Source organism: Passer domesticus, chromosome 3 (assembly GCF_036417665.1).
Source record: "Passer domesticus isolate bPasDom1 chromosome 3, bPasDom1.hap1, whole genome shotgun sequence".
NCBI classification, from domain to species: domain Eukaryota; kingdom Metazoa; phylum Chordata; class Aves; order Passeriformes; family Passeridae; genus Passer; species Passer domesticus.
In genome coordinates, this window is record NC_087476.1 from 40,326,404 (window position 1) to 40,349,915 (window position 23,512).

General features: G+C 36.8%; 1 protein-coding gene across 42 annotated transcripts in view; it reads left to right on the top strand.

The window, feature by feature from the left end:
* The window catches only part of LOC135296419 (uncharacterized), a 384,334-nt gene that overhangs the window by 151,098 nt on the left and 209,724 nt on the right, over positions 1–23,512 (top strand). For 15 of the 42 annotated variants that reach the window (XR_010358507.1, XR_010358506.1, XR_010358502.1 and 12 more), the window contains one exon: positions 8,213–8,293. The exons of 5 other annotated variants lie outside the window; for them this stretch is intronic. Coding sequence is in view for 11 of the 37 variants with exons in the window: in XM_064412762.1 (XP_064268832.1) it covers positions 8,213–8,293 (81 nt within the window). In the remaining 26 variants the exon portion in view is untranslated. Of the gene's footprint in view, positions 325–1,739; positions 1,945–2,490; positions 3,128–6,326; positions 6,459–8,212; positions 8,294–14,283; positions 14,920–23,512 lie in introns of those variants that run through there. 22 more of the 42 variants (XR_010358503.1, XR_010358500.1, XR_010358509.1 and 19 more) reach the window with 15 other exon arrangements.

Genomic DNA, 23,512 nt, shown 5'->3' on the forward strand with positions numbered 1-23,512 from the left:
GACATTATTTACCTTTTTCTCCTCCTGGCCTGAGGCTTCTGGAAAGGCTGAAGGCAGCTGATTTCAGATAATTTCTGTGTGCATAGAGGGAAGTCTTAATTACTGGATTAAACTGCTCAAAGCACTAAAATAATCTTCAGCACTGAGGAAGCTGAAATATTATATACAGATTTAGAGTTCTAGATTTCTGTCATGTCATGACCATTTTGAGATTTTGGCTCAAAAATTGTAGGAGTCATCTCTCTACTACACAAAATCTACTTTTCTCTTTTATTTGAACAACCTTGTCTTACAGAAGAGTGCCGAACACCAGCTTCATGGAAGGTAGGAACGCATTTCTCTTCCATATGGTTTACTTCAATAGATAAACATCAAATTTGAATGCTATTGTAAGCTAATTTTTTTTTCTGAAATAAAATATTTTAAAATGTCATTTAAAACTTCAGTTAAAATTATGAAGAATTTAGGCATTGGAAAATATGTGCTTATTGGTCTCATCTTTTTCTGACTGGATCTAGATCTAATAGTGAACACTTGTACAGTTTCCCACTTGAAGCCATGACTACAGTTCCTCTCCTAACATTTACAAAACAAGTTTGCTTTAAGACTGCACACGTAGCAAATATAAGAAAGGAAAGTCAAATCTGGTAGGAAATAATTAAGATGCATCTGAAACATAAAATTTTGTGTCCAGCAGCTATGGTTTAGTCCTCAAGCTTTGTCATACATTTGTCCAGTTACAAATACTTCAGGTTTCATTATTTAAAAGATTCTGGAGAGCTTTAGTGTCCTTTTATATGTTTGAGAAAAGAAAATGCATTCTTCAAAATGCATTCTGTACTAGTTCCTGTCAGTCTGCACCACAAGGGGCTAAATTAATTTTATAAGCCTGAGAACATTATGATGGATATTTGTAAGCACTTCTGCTGTCTGACAGTGAGCCTGGCATAGTTTGAGGTAGAAACCTACTAATACCTTTTTTTTGTGTGAGATTTTGTAAGGGTTTATAGACATCATAGTCTCCACTAAATTCCCACTAAGTCACACATCCACTAAGTCTTGAGGCTAAGCTATAACCCATGGGGGATAGAACAGGATTCTTATCGTAGATCACATGAACTCCGGTAGAACTAAAAACATTCAAGGGCACCTGCATTGGTTTATATCACATTAATATTTTGTAGATATGTTTCATCCTTAGAAACAGGCCTGACTATCAATGTCTCAGGCAGAAAATCTAAAATTTCCTAATTTTAGGATACTGTAATTTAAAAGAGGAAGAACATGAAGAAATATTAGTGATTTATAAAACTACATCCTTGAAGATATTAAAATCTTGACTGTATAAAATCCTGAGCAACCTGATCTGTGCTGGTTCTCTGTTAAATTAAGGGTTTAACCAGATGACTTCCAGAAGTTCCTTCCCAAATAAAAGTATTTTGGCATGCTGTACATTGGAGAAGCTACTTACAGGTGATGAAATCTAATAATGGCAGCAAGTCGTATTAATTTGTAACAAAAGTTGATTATGCAGTCTGGGGCTTTTCCATCCACCACTGCCTCACCTGCATGAAGCCTGAGGGAGACATTTGGGGTCACCTAATGTGTGGTTTTAAAGCCTGAGGGAGACATTTGGGGTCACCTAATCTGATAAATTTCCTCCACCTCCTTGTTTCTGGTGCACCAGCTGTCCCCAGCATTATCAAGGTCTATTCAAACTTGTGTTGATGTCTTTCTAGCATCTGTTTGGAACTGGATAGAATACTTCTAGAACTGAATGTTGAAACCTCATCCTACCTGAAATATCACTGGCTGCCTCATACATATCTCATGCCATCCTGCCTCTGTATCAATAAGGAAAAACCTGTGAGTTTCTATGGACTGCAGCTCTTATGTGACCACCCACAAGGAAGGGTTTCTTGTTTGCCCAGAATGGTTGGAAAGGTGATTACCTGATATGCAAAAGTGAGAAGTATCACAAGTTTTCTGGTGACAGGAGTCTGTTTTACATAGCAAGATAACTTGCATGGAAGCAAAGGATCTGCTGGGTGAACACAAGCTCTGTCTTGCTCATTGGACTTTTTTTTTTCTTGTGTAGTTGAGATGTAATCTTTAAAATTTAGACTTAATTTTATTTTCCTGTTCTGTCAATATGGTTTCAGAACTCAGTGTACTCTGTGTTTCCCTTAAGAACAGCTATTTGCAAGCCTAAGCTCAGCTAAATTATATATATACATGTAATTTGCAAACTTAAACTCATCATAATTAAAGTTTTGGTTGGGAAGATGTTACATCTTTGATTCGGCTTAAACACTGTCTTTTGTTTTTAATTTAAAATGTTTAAAACTGCTTAAAACCAGCATTCACACCTTGCAAATCCGCTTGCAAAGTAAGGCTGTCCAGAAGTTTACTGGGTTTAGGGCAATATTCGTAGATAATCAGAAAGCAAGGATAAAAAGAAAAAAACTGACTCACCTCTAATGTTTTCAGCAACTCCTCCTGCCAGAAAACCTAGCATGGGAGAAATAACAGCTAGGCTGAATTGGAAAGGCTAGAACGCTGTCCTGTGGTGGGTGGGCTCTTCATCCTTCTGAAGTTATAGTGTTTTTATTTAAAACCTGAATTGGATTTCTAGGCATGTATGGTACATGCCAATTTAAAATTATTGAAGTTCTTCATAGTGTTAAGAGTGCTTCAGTTTGAAAGAGTGAGGCTTTCCTGTAAATGCCAAGTAAATTGCCCTGCAAGTCCAGAATCTTTGAATTGAAGTGCATACGAAAGATGTTGCCGTGTTCTAATAATTTTACAGCTCTCTCTGATTCATATGCCTAGAACCCCAATCATTTCCAAATTGAAGAGCTCTTATTATTTTGAAGTCCTATGTGCAGTATAAAATGATTTAAGATTATTCTGCAGCTTTTCATTTGTATTTTGTAAAAATGAAACTTTTTTTCTTCTTTTTTAAAGACCAGCTCTTTCCTCTGCAAGCTGGGAGACATTATGAGCTAATTCAAACATTTCATGTTTAAAATGGAAATTGAACCAAATTCTCTAAATAGCAGTGATGATGGCTGGGAGAAAAAGAAGGAAAAAAATATCCCTGTCTGAAAAGCCGAGAAAATACAAAGTAAGAGGCTGTCAGTGATCCTTACTGGGAAAAGTGTGAAGAACAAGAAACATATTGTCACTGTTCAGATGCGGTCAAGGTGAAGTGGGGAGACTGAATGAAAGTTACAACAATGTGACAAAAGAGAGACACAGATCCATTTAGTCTTGGAAGGAAGAGAGCAGGAGGCACAGAAGGCTAGTTCACGTGTTGCTTCTAAGCTGATTTTTGCTGTCATTTTATCATACAATTTCAGAGGGAAATGATGTATGCCCTTTTGTATCTCCTGACTTTGTCTTTTAAGAATAACACTTCGTTTTTTTCTCACTAGAGACCTTGTTCCTTTTTAGCATGTGGCAGCCGTATATTGTTTATAAGTCACATAGCTTTCTAAAGAAAAGTCTCATCACTGTTTCTTGGTAGCAGTAGAGATTTTTAGTTTGTTTGTTTATTTTTTCTTTCCCCCAAGCACATGCACTGGATTGTCTTTGTTCCCAGTGACTCATTACTCAAGAACAAACAAGGGCAAAAAAGAAGTGTTCTGGGGGAGGCAGCACACCAACCTGCTGGAGATCCCTCTGCCTGCATCCTACCTTTCTATGAGTTGCGCACAAAAATCACCCTGCTTAATTCCCACCTGGAAACCCTCATCTGCTCCTTCTGGTCCTGCTATGGGAGCTAGAATGGGAGCTCTGCAAAAGAAAGGGGAGAAAATTAATTAAAAAGCATTCTGATCTAGACAGAGTAGAGTTATGCTAACATATGAAAAGAACAAGGGATTAGGGAACCTACCTGCCATTGCAGATACTTTAGCAGCAAGGCAGAAATAGGTGTGGAGGCAGGATGAAAAAATGGCAGATCAGAGCAGAGAGTTTTTAAGAGTTTCACAATTGTGTTACTAAGGAGGTAGCCTATTAACATCTGGAAAATCTGGAGATTTTCAAAACAGATGTTGAAACAGAAAAAGAGACATGGTCCATGACAGCATCAGCACTTCCAATCATTTGAGGGAAACTAATTGTAATTTTTGTGTGCCATGCCTTCTACTGGAAAAAAAGGTCCATGTTTTTGCTTGTTGTCCTTGTTAAGAGCTCTGAGGCACCTCAGGAGATGACTACAGCTGCTGTGGGTTTGGGTCCCAGTTTATAACCCTGTGCTTCCGAGGTATTTAGTGAGGCTTGTCCGCCTTTTCTGCTGCACCTCTTTTCCATGCAGAACATGTTTATGTCTGTGTGGTGAAGAGTTTATACAACCTCAGAACAGTGGGTTTACAGTGGGAGGGACAGGAAGATGAGCTCCCTTCAGGTACCTTGTGCTTTTGGAGGTGTAGCAAGAGGGGAGGTGTGATTTCATAGCATTCTGAAGCCAATATCATTAGTTAATGTCTATCTTATCTGTGCGGAAACCCAGTCCAGGAAAGCTGTGGTTATTTAGGACGTTGCACTCTCCAGTGTTTCTAGTGAATCATTCATATTAAATATATTTATAAATAAAACTTACAAAGCTAAAAATGTAATTTGGAAATCTGTTAAGAGTAATCAGACTCAAAAATTCCTCCTGGACTTTTGTGGCAGGTACCTGAACCTATAGGGAGAGAGATTTTTTTCTTTGCTGCTGTATCAGGAAAAATTAGTGAAACTGGTATTTCCCTTGCTCCTCTGTATTTAAGGGTCCCCATTTTTTTTTTCAGTTTTCTTTATTTATCCACAATCCTCATATATCTAGCTTTTTAAACTCCCTTTTTCTTAGTCTTTCCCTGAACTCATGTTTATTTTCACTTTTCCATTCCCAGTATTTTTACTGTTTTTTCATTTCTTTTGAACCCTTTCCATCTTTCCTGTGGAGACTCCCTACTGAAATTCCTTCAAAACCCCTGTTATCCTTCTTGCAGTGGCTCACTTCTGGCTGAAATCTAGAGCTGTTACAGAGATTCCTGTATACACAAGAAAAGTTGACAGGGTTTATCTACCTGTGGTTCAAATACAGGGTCATTGCATTTCAGCTTTCTGATTACCTGAGATTTTGGAGAGATTTCAGTGAACAATCTCTCTGTCTACTAAGCAATGCTCAAACTACAGGGTACAAAAATAGTATTAATGTAATTTTTATATTTGCATAATCAGTAGTCTCACTCAGCAATTAGTATTTCACTAATAATATCTAAACAAACATAATTTCCCAAATTATAGAAAACTCAATCAGAAATTATGTATGCATGTAGTAGTATGTTGTAGTCTGTTGGAGGATATCAAATACTTAAAAGAATAAACATTATTTTTGTTAATTTGAGGATTAGTACTTCTACCAAATTTCAATTTACCTGGGTACAAAAAAAAAGTAAGTCAAAAATCATTCAAGGGTTTTTTTTTCTAAGGGTATTTCTTACTGTTATTCAGCTTGGAGCTACATAACACCAAAAGTTTGATTAATATTTTTGGTTGATTTTTAAGGTAATATTTACTGATTTCCCTCTAGCATATTCTGAATTTTGGGATATACTGTTCCAAAAGGTGAGTTAATAGGTAAATTGGTCCATTAGAGGCATCAATGCAATACAAGCTGGTGCATTTGGTCCTTCAGCTCCCAAGAATCTGAGAGACAGGTGCACCAGACCATGTTGTTTTGGGCTGGTTCTTCCAGCTTGCAGTCCTTCAGCCTCAAAAGCAAATGAGACACCAAACACCATTAATCACAGTTGTGTTGAGTACTCAGTCTGAAATGTGCTGTTTCCAGATACTGAACACCACTACAAACCCCATTATATGTTACATGCTACCGAGAAAGGAACCCTTAATACTGGTTTGCTAAGTCTTCCTGTGGTATCTATAAATCAAAAATTACCTTTCAGCTGTGCCATATTTTAAAGGAATGTACACATGTTAAAGGTTTGTGCATTGTTGGTAATGCACATGACTGCTTGCTGTGTTATGTACAGGATGATCCATACACCAGCCATACTGGAACTGGTTATTAAACATGCTGGCTCAGTTTACTGGTAGCTCTAATACACTTCTGTAACGAGGCACTACTTGTAACATCAAAGCAGGGGAGACATTAGCTCTTTTCCCCTATAGCCTCTGACCTGAAAGCTTTGCTTTTTATCTCTGTATAAAAGGAAAATATTCTTTTCAAAGAAGCCTGGCTAGAATGTGGATATTTTCTCCACTGTAGAATAAGAGCCTGTGAAAGTAATCTACAATTTTTCATCTTTTTTTTTCAGAGTATTGTTTCTTTTTGGACATCATGCCTCTTTTAGAGTTAAAACTCTCGCTTTCAAGTAATAGTGACTGGGAAGTGCTTTCAAAATCCTGAGGTACTTCTGTTTTCTGTAACCCTGTCATCCTGAAGAAAGGTGATGGAACATTTCTATTTTTTTCTCTTATATTTTGTAAGAGAAAGAAAATAAAGTTTGAAAAAATAGTTAATACTCCAAATAATGGGTAAGATACAAATCCAATTAATTTTACATAGGATTTGTAAGGGACCCAGCTGGCAAATCAAAACTATATTTTATTTTGCAGATGTTTCCATTTATTTTTTAAAAATTAAAAAAATCATATGGCAAGTGATTTTCTCAAGTGTATTTGAACTTTTAAATGGATTGGATCCTCTTATCTTCTAACCTTTATGTATCAAGTTTTTTATGTGTAATTTAGCTTTGTCTTGTTTCAGTTCAACATTTTAGGATTCTTGACCTTTTGGCTTTTAGATTCTTAACTTGAGCTGTGTTAGAGAAGGGGGTTGGACTTCAGAAACAGCTAAGTATACAATGCCAAACATTTTTTCTGGTGTATCACCTGCACAATTACTTTTGAGTATCTGGTCCCTTGTTCAGAAGCAATCACAAGGAAAGGAGTGCTGACTTAAACAAGCTTAGGTGCAGTAAACAGAGCAAGGAAGACCAATCATAAATGAACATATTATTTCACAAATTGTTGGTATTTTGCTGCTTATAGAGATATTTCAATCCTAAATTTTAAATTATCTTCCAAATAATTTCCTAAACTCATGAGCACTGATTGTATTAGAGGTACTGTAGAGTGCCATACTAGCATGATCTAGACTCCAAGATTTCAAATATAGTCTGAAACTTCTTTTTCTACCTGTATTTATTGCAATGACTTTTTCTTAGAATCCAAATAGGAAACAGAAAAATCATCTCAGTTCTTTTCCACAGTTCCTGGCTTCTGAGATGGCATTAAGCATTATTCAGCCTATGACACTTAACTCACAGTGGTGTTAAGTCAGTGATTAATTCAATGAAAACTCATTGATTTTTGGATGCTTTAGGTGGGCCTTCTTATAAATATGCATGGTTCCTTGAGGTGGGTGTTTTAAAATTTAGCCTGGGCTTCATTGCACATACTTCCTAAAAATTGCTTAGCCAGAGGAAGGGTGGCACAGTCCAATTCTGTTGTAATGGCATAATTAAAAAGAAAATAAAGCTTCTCAATTTTCTCTGTAAGACTTTATATGAATAAATAAATTTCAATCTTTCTTATGCTGGAAAAAAGATTGATCACTTGTTTGGGTTTTTAATAAAGGTACATCATTTCATTATACTCACAGAAGTGCAGACTAGCACTAGACTTTTAAGCATAAATACTTTTATGTACAAAATAAGACAGAAAAGCATTAGTGTAAGCTTTAAAAATGTTTTATTACTTTTTGGTTTTAATATATTATTTTTCTTCTTTGGTGTTTGATTGTAGCAAAATTTTTCTTGCAGAGTTAATTTTCTTAACAGGAAGTCCATATGTGTTCTTAAGTTATACATATTTTATCATGTGCTAGGCATAGCAGGAATTGTGTCCCTAAAAAACTTTCCAGGAATTTTGTAGGCAGCAGTGTATAAAGGAGAAGAAGAGAGCAGAGTTTATGTGTTATTTGGTTTTGGTTTGAGATTTTTTTTGCCTCAGATTGTAATAATTAATAATTTAGAAAAATCAAAATGTTTCCAAAATGTAAATATAAGTAAATTTTGCATTGCACTTGTATAGCTAGTTAGAATCATCTGAAACCACCTGTCAAAAATGAATATCTTACCTTGCATTCAAATAATATGCCAACTTATGGTTACTTACATTTTACTCCTGTTTGCTACAGGTGAAGTGGGTGAATATCAGACAGCTCATTATAGAGACATGCATGCTGCTTTCCCAAAGTAGGATGACAGAACAAGTCATGGTATGTATTGTAATTTCAGTTCTACAATACGTCTTCAAGCTGTCTGAGGTAAAATGCTTACTAAGCACTGCATTGGGGCTGTCAGATTTCTTCATGGGGTGGTAATTAAATTGAGGCAGCTCTACCATTTATTTTGTGGAACTAAGCCAGAATTATCTGTATCCTAAAAATATGCTGCTGTAGACTGCTGGTTGTAGCAGGAGCACAGTTTTTTGCATATAAATTCTCTTTTATGGAAAACATCCTATTTCTCCCTGTTTTTTTCTCACCTCCATAGGCTATGAGGGAGGAGAGCTGTTTTGTCACTGGACTTGTTTAAGTCTGAGGGAAACTGGTCATGATATCATCAGAGATGGTATCTTGCTTAAAACTGCAGACATTTGGGCTTGATTCAGTTTGTGACTAATAGGGATAAAGTATTGATAGTCGTGGGGGCCAAGGGTGGCATTAAAGTTTCGTGCCTGATTTACAGGGTTCATAGCCCTGGTATGATTTAGTGTGCTAGGGGCCCAGTTGGCCATGGCTGGCCACTGCCACAAAAATAAAGCTGAATGCATGTGAGGATGCAAGGTGATAAATGAATAGAAAGGTTCTTCTGCTCATTTCTGGAGACCAGCTTCATTGTTAAATGAAGAGCTGTGCTGAGTCAGACCAAGGGTTCTGGTAGTTCAATGATGTGTCTCTGCCAGCACTCTGGCACTCTGCTCTGAAAATCAGAGCTATTCCAAAGTGACCCTGGCTTAGAAATAGTGCTCAGGATGTAGTAGTGTCTTCTCAATACTGTCACTCATGTTCTTCCTGAGAGAAGGCAGTGAGAATTGCAGATGACTTTAATGATATTGCCACACAAGGGACTTATAGAGCAGCATGATTATGTTCTTGTCTTCTTATCTGCTTGCTTTCTAGTGACTCTGGCCTTTCTGAAATTTGTAAGTTGCCTAAAAACTATGGTGAGATGGGCAGCACAACTGTAACTAGCTGAATATCAATGCAACTCATATAACAGTCAATTCAATTCCAAAGAAGATTGGAGAGGGTGAGGCTGATGTGTAAAGGAGGCTCTCTTAGGATAAATTTCCTATGATGCACAAATGAGTTTATTTTATAATTCAACATCCTTTAGAAAATTGTTTGGATGGAGTTCAGTTGACTTAGTTAGACAGTGAGAACAAAAACTGGGGAGGAAAAAGCATACAGATGCAAAACAGTTTTCAAGTGTACAGTGTGGAAAAACTGTTAATGGATTATCTGGAAATAAATTAATTCTCCTGCAAAAGCTATATCTTAATTTTATTTTTTTTAGGAAATGGTGGTGAATATGAATGCATGATCAGAAATGCTGAAACACACTGTTTACTTGAAAAAAATGTGTCAAAATGGTTGTCCTTTTCCAAACCAAAATAAATAAATATATGGAAGTACTTAAGTCAGTGTCCAATAAACAGCTACATTAAACAGAAAGGTATCACATAGGAAAGAAGTTGGAAAGGCTAGGCTTTATTCATGGGCTCCCAACTGCTCAGGGTCTGCTTATAGTCAGAAAAAAGAGAAAAGTTTGGATTCCTATGGGGGAATTCAGGATAGGAATCTGAACTGACTTGGCTTTTGCTTTGAAGCACAATTTGTCATCTAAGGATATTGTGTCAGGAGACAGTGCAACTCTTTCATTAAGAACATTTCTTATACCATTCTCTGATTATTAAAAAGCTTTTTGTTGAAAGCTGTGATTTTCCATTAAAAATATATTATGAATCTGGCTCAAATATCTTGTACATCACAAATATTACTTTTTAAAGATATACTTTTCCTTATTTATTCATATTTTATCCATGATTATTGAATTTTGAAACCCATTAGCTCCTTGAATATTTACATTCTCTTTTACCTGTGGTAAACCATGCTGTATACATGTCCACAGCTTTGATTTTACTGCTGTTTTTTTCTGGTTCCCTTGTCATATTTTCTTCATTCTGTTTGATCCATTATACTTAATGAATAACAGTTTTCACTTAGAATAATCTTTATGCTTTTTTGAATTTTAAATACCATATTGTGATGGTATTAATGATGTTACACTAAGTCCCTCGTCCTGCAAAGGCTGATTCATGTTTCTCACTTCGCACAATCTGAACAGTCCCACTGGAGTTCAAGAGTTACACAAGAGAGCATAAAGCTCCTAATTGCCTTTAGCAGACTCATTTCCAGTATCACAAAGCCCCATTTTAGGGACTGTTGCTTAGATCTGAAAATGCACATTTTCACTGGAAATGATTGTAAAAACATGTCCTCAACTAGAACCTGGAGAACAGCATTTTAATCTGGATTAAATTAAGCCTATATCTTGAGGGATGCATCTTGACCAGCAGCATTTTATGACTATCTGACAATCTTTTATATTTTTGAAACATAGAAATAACTTTATTTTTGTACTAATGTTTTCACAGTTGCAGTTCATAGCACAAAGCAAGAGGCGGTAAAAGTAGTGCATTTGATTTTGTCCCCCCACTCTCCTACTCAGAGGAAAGTAGCTAGAATAACAGGCAGTAATTAGCTTTCAGCCAAATTGTGTATGAAATTTCAGTCTGTAGATTCATTGCGCCTGTGTCAGCCTGAAGATGAAAGACTTCTTAACTACATTGTGGCACTACAGCTGAGCAAGCTGTGAAGGTGTCAGTGGGGTTTGTGGTATAATAACTGGTCTGTTGATCACTGAAAGAGTCTGGATTTCTGTGTCCAATCCAGACAAACAGAAGTCTACCTTCTTGTCTCTGTCTGTTTCAGTAGATCGCCATGTATCACTGGGGATTTCAATGTAGCTGACTCAATTTCTGCAGTGCTGGAAACATAATATTCATTGACATGGTAGATGCACAGACCCCAGTAAAGTTAATGTTTAGTCATCGCTGGTTTTGGCTGCATGCTGCAGCTAACTAATTAATTTGGTTGCTGTTTGTGGTTTTTTTCTTACCACTGTGGATATAATCAGTGAATATTGGTGTTCTACAGTTGGGAAGACAGCTGTGAAAATGTGCTCTGAAGTTATATTGAGATTATCCTTCAGGTTGCACAAATGTAGCAAAAATATTATTAGCAAAAATATTATTAGCAAAAATATTCTAATGCATTTTTAAGTAGAGAGCTTATAAGCAGTGAACTGTATTCTCTTCCATTGGAGGTACCCTAAACAGAGCCAAGCAAAAGTAAATCAACATCAGTTAATTTTGCTTTTGTGGCTTGGGACAGCCAAAACTTTCTTCAGCTGTACCAGACTGCCATCTTGGCCTTCCATCACGGAGCATCCAGGATGCCAATCTTCAATTACCCTTTCTCACTGTTGCCTTGTGTTACTCATTTCTTCTGGCAAACCTATCATTTGCATCTGATTTGAAAGAATTAATTTCTGTTTTTAACCAGCCTGTGAGTTTCACTAGTTTTTTCTTTGCTTGGAAATAAAATTAGGTCAATTCCATTTCGCTTCATATAACATGTAAACGAATTAGATGGTGTAGACATTACTGAAGACTGATCATCTGGAGACCTCACCATGCCCTCAGAGTGGATAAAGGAGGGTTCCCAGCAAGTTCATTTTCTCAGTTAGTGTGAAAGAGTATTTTTTGATATATGGGTTTGATTTTTTTTCCTGTATTTCTCAAAGACATCGTCTCTAGGATACTGAGGGAGCAAGAGGAGAATAAACAGAATTATAGTTTGTGTCAGGTTTTTTTTGTGCCTGGAATGCTGGAAAGAAGCAAATATGGGTGGATTCAGTGGGTACAATGGGTACAAACTCCTTGAAAATGTCATCCTCCCACATTAATTTTCAAAATATTGATGACTTTGGATAATGTTTCAAAGAACCACCTTTAACAAATAATGCCAATGCAAGTGGTGGTGATAGGAGCTTAGTGGTTAAACAGAATTGAAACAATGTTTTGATGAGTAAGGAACATACTATGACGGGTGTCATGGCACGTAATCCTTTATTTATATCACAAATTTGACTTCAGTAGAACAGAAGTCCATACTTTGGTATGTTTTAAACCAAAGAGGTAGCAAGGAATAGTCTGTGATATTCCCAAGATTTAATGTATTCTCTGAATCTCTGCTGATGTTAGGTTGTGTGATGCATTTAGTGTCCCCGTGCCCCTTATGTTATTTACCCAGTAAGGCTGATCCAAAAAGGGGATTATAAATGATCTAGGCACCACTGCATTTTAAAATTCCTTTAAATGAAATCAGAGGGTGCTTTTTCCTAATAGTTACTTTCCAGGCAGAAATCAATTAGTCTAATAGCACTACTCTTCTCCAAAATGGAATTGTACTGGACTGGTTTGATGTCTTCTTATAATTGCACACTGTATGGTTCTTTGACTCTTATCTCTCCCTCAGTCTGTGAATTTGAAACCATCAGGAAGATGTCACATTGGTATGAGTATTCTTCAGTGATAAGAACAGTAATTGTTGTAGGGAGACTTCTTAATCTTGGGTCACTCAAATCCCTTTTAAAGACAGCAGGTGCTCTCCAGAACAAGCATTAACAAGAAGAGATTATGAGGTAACCTGTTGTTCTTTATATCTCAGCATCTCTTGACAAAGCTTACCATCAGGCACTGTGTTCAGAAGCTAGTGAGTACAGGAAAAAAAAATCAAACATGACTCAGGAAGGAACTAACGTTTTCAGTACTAAAGAGTGGATTCATTTTAAAGGGTGAATACTGAGAACTGTTAAAGGGAAATTTATATTTAGATAAGATAATTATATGAGTCAATTATAAAAGCAAGAAATAAGTTGGCAGAGGCTAAAAGAATAGAGCTGCAGATAACCATGGCATAGTGCAACCAGAAAAAAATTCTGCTTCCTCAGAAATCAAAATCTAAAACTGCATCTTGCCAAATTTGCATTGTGTTGAAATTCCTTGTACATTGTACCCCTCATCTTCTTCCCAGCTGTGGCAAACGTGGTGAAAGCAAGTCAGTCATTCATATTGTCAGACTCTGGCACTGCTAACAGTATGACTTCATACAGACCTGCTGCTGCTGTGGGCTGCTTAGCATATACAGGGTGAATTCTTGAAGCTGAACAGAGTCTAACAGCTCTTCCAAGTATGATCACAGTGGAGCAGAACTGCCTCTTATTTTCAGGTCTCAAAATTTATGAATTTCTGGATCCAAATGCCAATTAAATTTTGTTCAAATATGGTTCTGTTTTCTAATTCTGTTCATTTCCATCAAGATTAGCTGTGTAAAGCAGGTCTATGGCAATCTTTGGGAGGTCAGGAATTAAGCATGGGATAAATCATTGCACTCAGATGATGAAATCAGTTTCAAAACCAGTTCAAGGAAACTTTATAAAAAGGTATTTAGATCCAAAGGTGTAGTTAGCACTTTCTAAGAACACACATCTCAGGGAGTGTTATGGACTTAACCCTTCTTCACTCTACTTTGAAAAAAAATCAGCTAGGCACCTATCTCAGCCTCTAAGTTCCTCAAATGCTTTTTAAAAAATCTGGCCTTTGATAGCTCAAATCCCCTTGACTTTCTATAAGGCTTTTCATCCTGAATTCTAGATCCTCCTAGGTTTTGAGTGCCTAACTCTCTTAAATTAAAATGTGAGTTAAAGGCCCAGGCACTTTTGAAAAGCTGAACCTTGGTGCTCAAGTCACTTCTGAAAAAGAATGTTAGACTGCTAATTCCCTCAGGTGCTTGAGAAATATTATCCTGTCACCTCTGAGAAAATATTATAGAGGAATTTACTTTGTTAATCACTTGCTTTGTCCCAAACTTTGTATAACAACTTCGTGTAATATTTGTTATGGAGATTTTTTTCCCCCCAAAAGAATGATAAACCTCTTTTATAAAATGAAAAATTATGACAAAAGTATATATTTATGCTTTCAGGAGGCAAATGTGTTTTTTAATGGAATTTAAATAAATGGAATTTTTATGATGAAAAAAAGCAACAGTAAAAGTAGTGATTATGTTTTTCATAGTTCATTTGCTTCCCTTGCCCTGAAGATCTTGTACAGAAGTAAAATGAGATCCCCGGTGAAGCCTACAATGTCATTGACTCTGAAGAAGGACTCAGAGACCCATTGGTGTTTAATGACCCTTACTAGCCTCCATGAAAGAAACTGGTATGATCCACTGAAGGAGACATATGGTTCTTTGGAATTATAAAGAAACACTGTTTTCTTCATGGGTAAACATTGTAGTCATGCATTTCTAAACACTGCCTGGTTTTAGATAGCTGCTTTTGAAATGGCCATCCAAATTTGCTGAGGAATTGCATTCATTTTTCATTAGTACTTGACCAACAGCAGTGGTATTTTTGCAATACTGCAATCATGCAATTTTAATGCTCTTATTATTCTGCACCATCATATCAGACTGAACAAAACACAACAGATAAGAGAGCTGAACTGTGCAATAAAGAGCAACTGGACTGTTTTATAGGGTGTGGGCACATCATATAACACAATCACATGGTGATATCCCAGAGTTATAGGTAAGTGTTGGAATATTAGGGTATTTCTGTATTCATTTCTTCATGAAATTAAAGTATATACTTTACTGCAGTTAAATATAGGACAGTGGCAACTGAAAGGAATGGAGGAAGGGAAAGAAAAGAAAAGGGAAGGGAAGGGAAGGGAAGGGAAGGGAAGGGAAGGGAAGGGAAGGGAAGGGAAGGGAAGGGAAGGGAAGGGAAGGGAAGGGAAGGGAAGGGAAGGGAAGGGAAGGGAAGGGAAGGGAAGGGAAGGGAAGGGAAGGGAAGGGAAGGGAAGGGAAGGGAAGGGAAGGGAAGGGAAGGGAAGGGAAGGGAAGGGAAGGGAAGGGAAGGGAAGGGAAGGGAAGGGAAGGGCAAGAAGAAAGGAGAGATCAATGTGAAACCCAAAATTTAAAGGTAAAATAAAATAAAAACTGATTTCACAATGAAGTAAACAGCAGTGGAGATTCAGCTAGGACAATACAGTAAACAAAAAGGAAATATTTTACTGCAGTCATATCACAGAATGAACAGTGTCAGAACCTGTTGCATGAGTAGAGTCTGGTTGCAGGCCAAAATAGAGTGCTGAATATATCTAAAAACTCTCAGTAGATACCCCAGTGTAGACAATTTTGATCGATAATGTTGTACTTCATGCTTCTCTTTCTCTGATGTGTCCCCAGAATGAAAACCTCTCTAGGACAGATACACTACTGACATCTTTCACTGGTTCTAGAGATGCTGTAGCTGTGGTAAAACAAGTGCAATTATCTTAGTGTCAATTTCTCTAGAAGGTGTACTCAATTTCTAAACTTGAATCATCCATAGGAGAAAATATATTAAGCTATTGGATTTTTTTCTTGATCAGTCTTTTAGTGACTATATTTTCACAGCTGCTTGGAAAAACTATATGATTTGTTCTGCTAGCTTATAATTTTTTCCTCCTTTAGTATATTTCTCAATGCTCCTAACAAGAGATGAAATTGAATCTGGCTTTTTTTTTTTAATTTTGTGAAATGTGACAATTCATGTAAACTAAGATTCCTTTTGAAAATCAATTCAGCAGTTTTAAGTAATGTGCTTGTCATATGGGAATATTAATATGAAAGAAAAATGACATGGATGTATAAGAAATTGAACTAACTGCCTGTTTAGAGATATCAAAAAGCACAGTGATGAATACTCTGAAATATTTGTTGCAAGATCCTAACACGCTACAGTCATCAGAGATGCAAATGTTCAAAATTATTTTTATCCAATGTTATCCCAGCGATTAAGAAAAACTGTAATGTATGTATACTTCTACATTGCATATACCACGTGTCATAGCCTTTGAATTGCTGGGTAAAATCCTCTAACAAAAGTTCATACCTCATCTTGGATTTTGAAATACTGTAGTGGGAGGAACAGAAAAGGTGAATTTGCTTCTCACACTGGGACTTCAGGAAGGAGAAAAATGGCTACTAGGAATAGTCAGAAATTCAGACTTTCCTAGACTGGGGCTGCTGAAATGCAAGGCAGGGACAGTGCCCTGTAAAGGAGCCTGGTCATTCTTCCTGGCAAGGCAAGATTAAAGCAAGAGAAACTGTGATTCTCTGAGTCCCAGTAAAACCTTTTTGCCCTATTCTGCTAATGTAAAGGGCTATAGGATGGATTTGCATTAACTTTTGAGATACTTTGCACTATTAGAGAGTTTTAACTTGATATTTCCAGTCAGCATTCATTCTCTAGGCTGCTCTCTGGTAGTACAACAGCCTTTTCTTGAGCCGTTAAAGAGCTGTGTTTCAACAACCCATCAGGATAGGAACCAAACTTGAATATTGTTTGTCCAAAATATTCAGGAGGAATCAATTAACCTTTTTCTGAATTGTTATCCTTTAAATGTTAGTGTTGACAATAACAAAAACCGCACTGTTTTAATAGGATCATGCCAGTTTCAGTATCCTGCCTGGTGAAGGCTGGGGAAAAGTGCATAAGCTTTTATGGGACACTACTGCAATTTCCCTTTAAGAAATTTAGTATTCATTTGTTTCACTTTTTGTTGCATTAGTTATGAGGTGACTGAGGTGACTAAATGAATATGAAAAAAGCTGTACATAAAACAAAATCAATTAAGAGTTATCCAAAGAATGTAAATATATTTGATACTGCATTCTAGTTTGGAAGAAACTCAAATTTGAATAAGAGGTCTATTTTTCAATGAGTATGCCCTGCACAGACATAAAAAATGCCAGTAAAACAGATGGCATAATGATTTTGGTAGCTTGACAGACTTACCCCACCGCTTCATTTCTCTCTGTGTTGACTTTGTCCCTTACATTCCAAAGATGGATAAATGTATTAACATGTAGTTTACCATACAGGTCAGGAGATCTTTCTCATTTGACCTTGAAAACAAATGTTCTGTCTGCTCTGCATGGATAATTCATAAGATTTAGTGGCTCATCTCTGTATGTTTGGCATTTAGAAATGTTGCTTCCCCAAATGTCTCGTTGTCTTCTGCACCAGTTAGGTAGTGCACTGCAGCTGAAAGCAGTGCACATTTATGGGGCCAGACTCATGTGATTTCTGGTGATTTCTGGTTCTTTAGCATGAAGGCACAGAATGCTGCTAGCACTATGAAAGTGTTCTACTTTCCTGAGTAGCAGGAATGTCTTTGTATGTCCCTTGAACTCCATCAGTTGAAGAAAAATGTTTGATGCAATTTGGACAAAAAGGAAACGGGTAATGAACGAGCAACAAACACTGTTAGAAGTTTGTGTTAGCTGAATACTAGACAGTGACATCTAGTAAGCAAAAGTACTTCTGTATTGTTAAGATGGACGAAAAGTAAATTGAGAGACTAAAAGATACAAGAATAAGATCAGTTTTCTAGGTAAGACAACTAGAAGATGAGACACCTCTGGTGAACACTGTACAATTTTAGGGGGTATAATTTTGAAGATATTTCTGCTTAACTCATACCTTCATGAGCTGCAGAATTCTTGCTGGCTACAGGGTTAATAGAACAAAAAACTCATCCTGCTTCGGAGAGCTTGCAGTTAAGAGTAAGGTAATCAAAGATTTGAATACTATCAGGATACACCCCACCACATCGGGAGGCAGTGAGAGTATTGATCTGCTGGGTAAGCAGCAATCACATCTCATCAGTCGTTTAGTCATTATTGAGTCTCTAGTCGTCATAGTAAAATAAAGATTTAATATGGGACTATGTCTGGGCATATACTCACAAAAACTAAGCAAGTTGTTCAGCTCCACTTTGCAGGACTATAGTTTCTGTCTATACAGAGAACATTTGTTAAGGTATATGGATGGGAACACTCCTACGTTTTGCTCACACCAAATAAAATATAAATACATTTTAAGGACAACCCATATTCTTGAAAGCATACCTGCAAAAAAGCCCCCTCCAAGATATCACTTCTAAAAATTAGACTGTTGCCATAACCTTCTCTTACTATTTCTTTTTCTTTTATCCTTTGTGCAAGTCCTTGTGCTACTACATGGTGAAAAATGACCCAAAAACTGACCCAAACTGAAAATAATATGGCAAGAAAAAAAGCATAGGATTTCAGCTCTATACGTTTTCCAATCAGTCCCTTGTGTCACTACAAACAGGGTTGTACCAAAGTAGGGAAAGAGGTAAGAGATTCAAAAATGAGAGCTATCACCTGTTAGGGGAAGTACTAACTTTTTCTAGCTGAAGGTGTGCCTGGAATTGTGCTAGTAGAAAAGCTGTCCCCAGAAATAGGAAAGAAAATGATAACAGTGTATTGCACCCTACGACGGAAGGTATTGATCTTGAGCTTATTGAATATTTGCCATTTCTATAAAATCCTTGGCACACTAGCACCAGTAGTTGATTAGATATCTTTAAGAGATCTTAAAGAATTTAATGCTTTTTGTTATAATGTGTCTTTTCCTATTAAAATATATACTGAATAATGTGCATTATTATTCTCATAGGAGAACAGTAGAGGGATAGCAACTGAGATTTAATTAATTTTATGGCCAGATAACAATTTTTAGTTAAGCAAAGTTAAGAATTTTTAGTTAAGCAAAGTTAAGAAAGATGTGCTTGATTGGAAAAATCTAGGACCAGGAATGCAGTTTTGCCCTTGTGCTGGTGGCAAAGCGTAGCATGCTGTTCTACAGAGGTTTGGGAAATAGTCTGTTCCACCCCAGGCTCATAGGCCTAAAAGAGCAACGACCCCAGTGTCCATGGGCAGCATGAGCAAACTGTCTGTGCTCCTTGCATTTGCTCATAGTGTTGAAGGGGAACCTTTATCTGAGACTTTTCTCTCTTTCTGGTCCCTGTGCTGAAGCTGCTTCAAAGGGAAGGCGCTCTCTGTACCCCAAAATTCAGGCATAGCTTTAGAGTTCTTTGTGTCTTGGAGTTAAATGGCCCTGTTGTGCTCAGGCACCAAAGCTGTGCCCAGTGAGAGGAAAAAGGTTATCACCTGTGGGAGCTCCTGCCGTTGCTGGTGAAGCAAAGCCAACCACCTGGCTGGTGGGCAGGTACACTGGCACCCTGGTGCACCGCCAGCATGCAGACTCCAGCATCCAACAAAGGCACCAAAACCACAGCCAGGCCACGGGGGCTGCACAGGTCTTCTAAGCTGAATTTGACAGTACATTTTATTTCATCTGTATGTGCTTGGAGAATAGTGCATTCAAATTCTTCAGTTGCATGGCAGCGTTAAGGTTTGTCCACTGCTGCCCACCATGCCCTCTCCAAAGTGTGAATCCAAACCGAGGGTGTAGTAGTTTTGGCAATTTCTCCCACTCTTCCCTTTCTCTTCCGACTCCCCTCCCAGATGACACAGAGTGACTATAGGGGGCAATACAACCTCACCATACACATACAGCCTCTGTACATCGGTAATATGCCACGTTAATAGGTGGAAACATTTAAGAATCAGTTTTTACTTCTTGCTTTTGAATAATCTTTGTCATGATAAAGGTAAACTATATTGTTACCTGGCCTCTACAAAATGGAAGGTTTTAACTTCGGATAGACTTTTACTGTCTTGATGTTTTTTGTTTGTAAGTGAAAGTTAATAAATAGTGATTTTACTTCATATCACTAATTCAAATTAAAATCTAAAACAAAATGAGCCATAAAAACCAAACTAAGGTAATCTTGAAATTCATTTGACATTGATCTAAGCAGAACTGCTCCAAGTTTGTATGTATCTCTTATTCATGTAATTCAATCTATATGCCTGTCAATATTTCTGCTGCAGTTTAATTTCTTCAGATCAGCTTCTTTCTCACTTAATGCAGATTTCCAGAAGTTAGTCCAGTTTACAGGGCTTAAATGATATTCTTGTATTTTCTGATATTTTTGTGTAAAAAATATTTACATATTTAAAATGCCTGAATAAAAGTCTAATTGTCATAACAAAAAAAAAAAATACATATATTAATTTGGTCCCATTTTTCTTTCATTGATTGATGTGCACTTCACAGTAAGCAGGCAAAGAATGGTAGCAAAGATAATTTCCAGCTCTTCTTGTTCAATGGTGTAAAATTGTGTACCTGAGCTTCTCTTACTCAACCTTCCTGCTTTCTGTAAAGGAATAGTTAGAAGATGCAGAGCTGAACTTCTGTTAACATGATTAGAAGAGCTGTTGTTACAGACTATTTTCTATTATTTTAATTTTGTGTCATTATAATTTTTGACAGTTACTGTTTACCAGAGTTTCCCTGAAGCAAAAATGATTTAATGTTCAACACACACATTAAAATGTGTTCTATTTTCATATGTTAAAGCTGATAGAATTATAATTTAAGCAGAAATCTGTGCTTATCAGTGCAGCACATAGAATCTCTGAACACAGATGAAACTGAAACTTCTATCTGAAGGGAAAACAAAGGCAGCAGTAATGTGCCTTAATAATTACAGTTAGAGCAATGTGATATTTTTGTAATGAAATTCAAACCCAGGTGAAGATAATGTGCGTTGGGTTTTGTTGTAGACGTGAGGCATGGTTTGAAACCTGGGCTTTCATACTTGGTGACTTTATATTGGCTTTATATTGGCTCATAACCAAACCCATAATTTTCACTAAAAGTTCCTTTTCAATTTTCTCATCCATTCAAACTCAGAGCTGACTGCTAGGGACAGTAAGTCTCAAATTCTAGAGGAAAATCCACTGACTTCACTGAATGCTGAAAATTCTTAGTTTCTAATCCTCTAATGTGAACACTTCAGGTTTACTCAATAGCTTACTGACCTTTACTTAGCCATGTACACATTTCAGTGGGAATTTTCAATACTTTTTCACTAAAAATCGTGTTCAACAATATTTCCTGATCATTAAGACCTGTGTACCTAAAGCATAGACCGAGAACATCTCCTACAAGACCAGAATACAAATCTATACCTTTTTACAACCTCTTTCTTTCTGTCATTTGTTGGATTCATATGAAATCCACTTTTAATAACTCCTGGTATTGGATATTGCTGGTGAGGCTGACTAGTTATTATGTATAGTGGTGTTAGGATTTGATACTTCCTTTCCACTCTTTGTCTAAGAAGAATGCTCAAAGCTAAGCTAGAAAAGAATCCATTGAGATTTATGGTCCATGTCTATCCACAAAAATAAAACCCAAAAATCCCCTCAAAACTGCAAAACTGATTTTGACTTTGAAGGAAGAAGTGAATAGTTGCTCATCTGAATACTTGTGGGGGGAAAATAATTAAAACTAATTAAAAAAAATCAAACTAAAACTACTCGTCATGGAAAAGGGTTCAATAGTTACAGAGAATTTCACCTCACCATGGAAAAAGAGTTCAATAGTTATACAGAATTTCACCTTTTTCTTTTATTATGCATTGTGCTAAATATATTAGAGCAGCACTAGCAAAATTTGTAGTCTTTTTCAAGGGAAGTGCTGAGTAATTTGGTAGACTCCTGTAAAAATGGAAAATAATTTAATGCAGATAGCAGAATATACATCACAATAGAAGAGACACTTGCAGGAAGATATTATATTGATCAGTGATGGCTGGAAAATTTCTCATATGGTGTCTGTTGCTAGAACAGGCCCAAAAGATGGTCCTGGAAATTAAGAACATTGAACTCCACCTTGCTTCCAGGGAAACTGATTGAGAGTTTAATTAAGGATAGAATAGTTCATTGTGTGGATAAGTATAACCTAATAGAGTCACACCTGCACAACGCTGGTAGAGGGAAAGCATACTTCTCTAACCTGCTGAAGTGCCTTGGAAAAGTTAATAAATCAGAAGATAAGGTGACCTGGTGAACATAATTTATTTGGATTTTCAAAAAATTCCTGATATGATCCTTCATAAAAGACTCTTAAGGGAAAAATATAACTGAGGTAAGGGGCAAAATCTCTCAGTGGAATAAAAACTGAGTAAATGATGGAGAAAAACTTGCACTGAAATTTTTCTCCTATAAGTGTAAAGAGGTTAATCGTAGGATGCTCTAAGGGTTCACACTGTAGCCAGTGTTGCTTAATATTATTTTTAATGATTTGGAAATTTTATCATCTAAAACTGGCATTAACATTAGCTTGTCAAGTCAAGAAGACTGTGAGGGTAGGAGAGATTGGTGAGATTGACACACATATATTTTACTGTGAATAAGTATAAATTTTGGTACTCGTTTTATGGGTTATTTTCAGTTCCAGCACCATACTTTACATTATTATATTCTATTGAGAATAATTTATCTGCTCTCTGAGTAGGGATACAATAGATATCCCTGCAGCAGCCATGTGGAATGATTTGCTCCCTCTAGGTATAGGAGTAGATAGAGTAACGCAAGAATGAGGAATTCCCATTTGTCAGGTCACTGGACCTTTTCCTCAGGGCAATTCATCTGCATGACCAGAACAAGAGCTGTGTTTATCATAAAAGATAAAAATTCTCCTTCATAAATACTTAAAGGTAAATCCCATTCTTGTTAGATCTTGCAGGAGTGTCTGTGTTTTTGATGCATTCTGTAGTTACAGTGCTGACACTGCTGTCCACTGTCATCAGCGGCCCAGAATGTTGTAACCCACCACTGGTGCTCTTTGGGAGTTCTTGCCTGTTACATCCCAGCACTCTGAATCCCATCTCTTCTTCATGAAGGGTCAGTAGGAACAACATTCAGTCCTGCATCTCCTTCTGGTATGGAGATCTCTGCTGGCTGTCACCTACTTCTAAAGATGAGCAGGAACTCTTGGCTGACTGGGTAATTCATAAGTGACTGAACAAATTGGCTCTGGGGTCTGGAGTTTCAGTTTGGTCAGGGTTTCATCATTTGCTTTATTATTTTCCCTACTGTCTTTTCTACACTGCATTGAATTTTGAATCTGTAACATTCTTTAAAACATCACCCACTAAAGGACTACAATAGCACATGGGGAGACTATGACCTTATATTAAGTATATTATATGTGAGATACTCAGTTCATGGTGTGCTGCAGATTTCACATCCACTCTGTTTAAAGTAAAGTTGAATAGTTTAAATAGTTAAATAGTGAGAGTTAACAGATGATATCTTCTTCAAAACTGAAATGGGTTCATCTAGTTTTAGAATAAGCACAACAAAGAGATTTTGTGTTGCTTTCTATGATGCTTATTAAAAAAATCCATTTTACCATTTTTACTGAGCCAAAAAGGCAATCTTTATAAATGCAACATTTTGGACTATGAGTAAACAGTGAGGAAGAAAGATTATTTCTTGGCAAAAGAAATGTGTGGAAATCACAACACT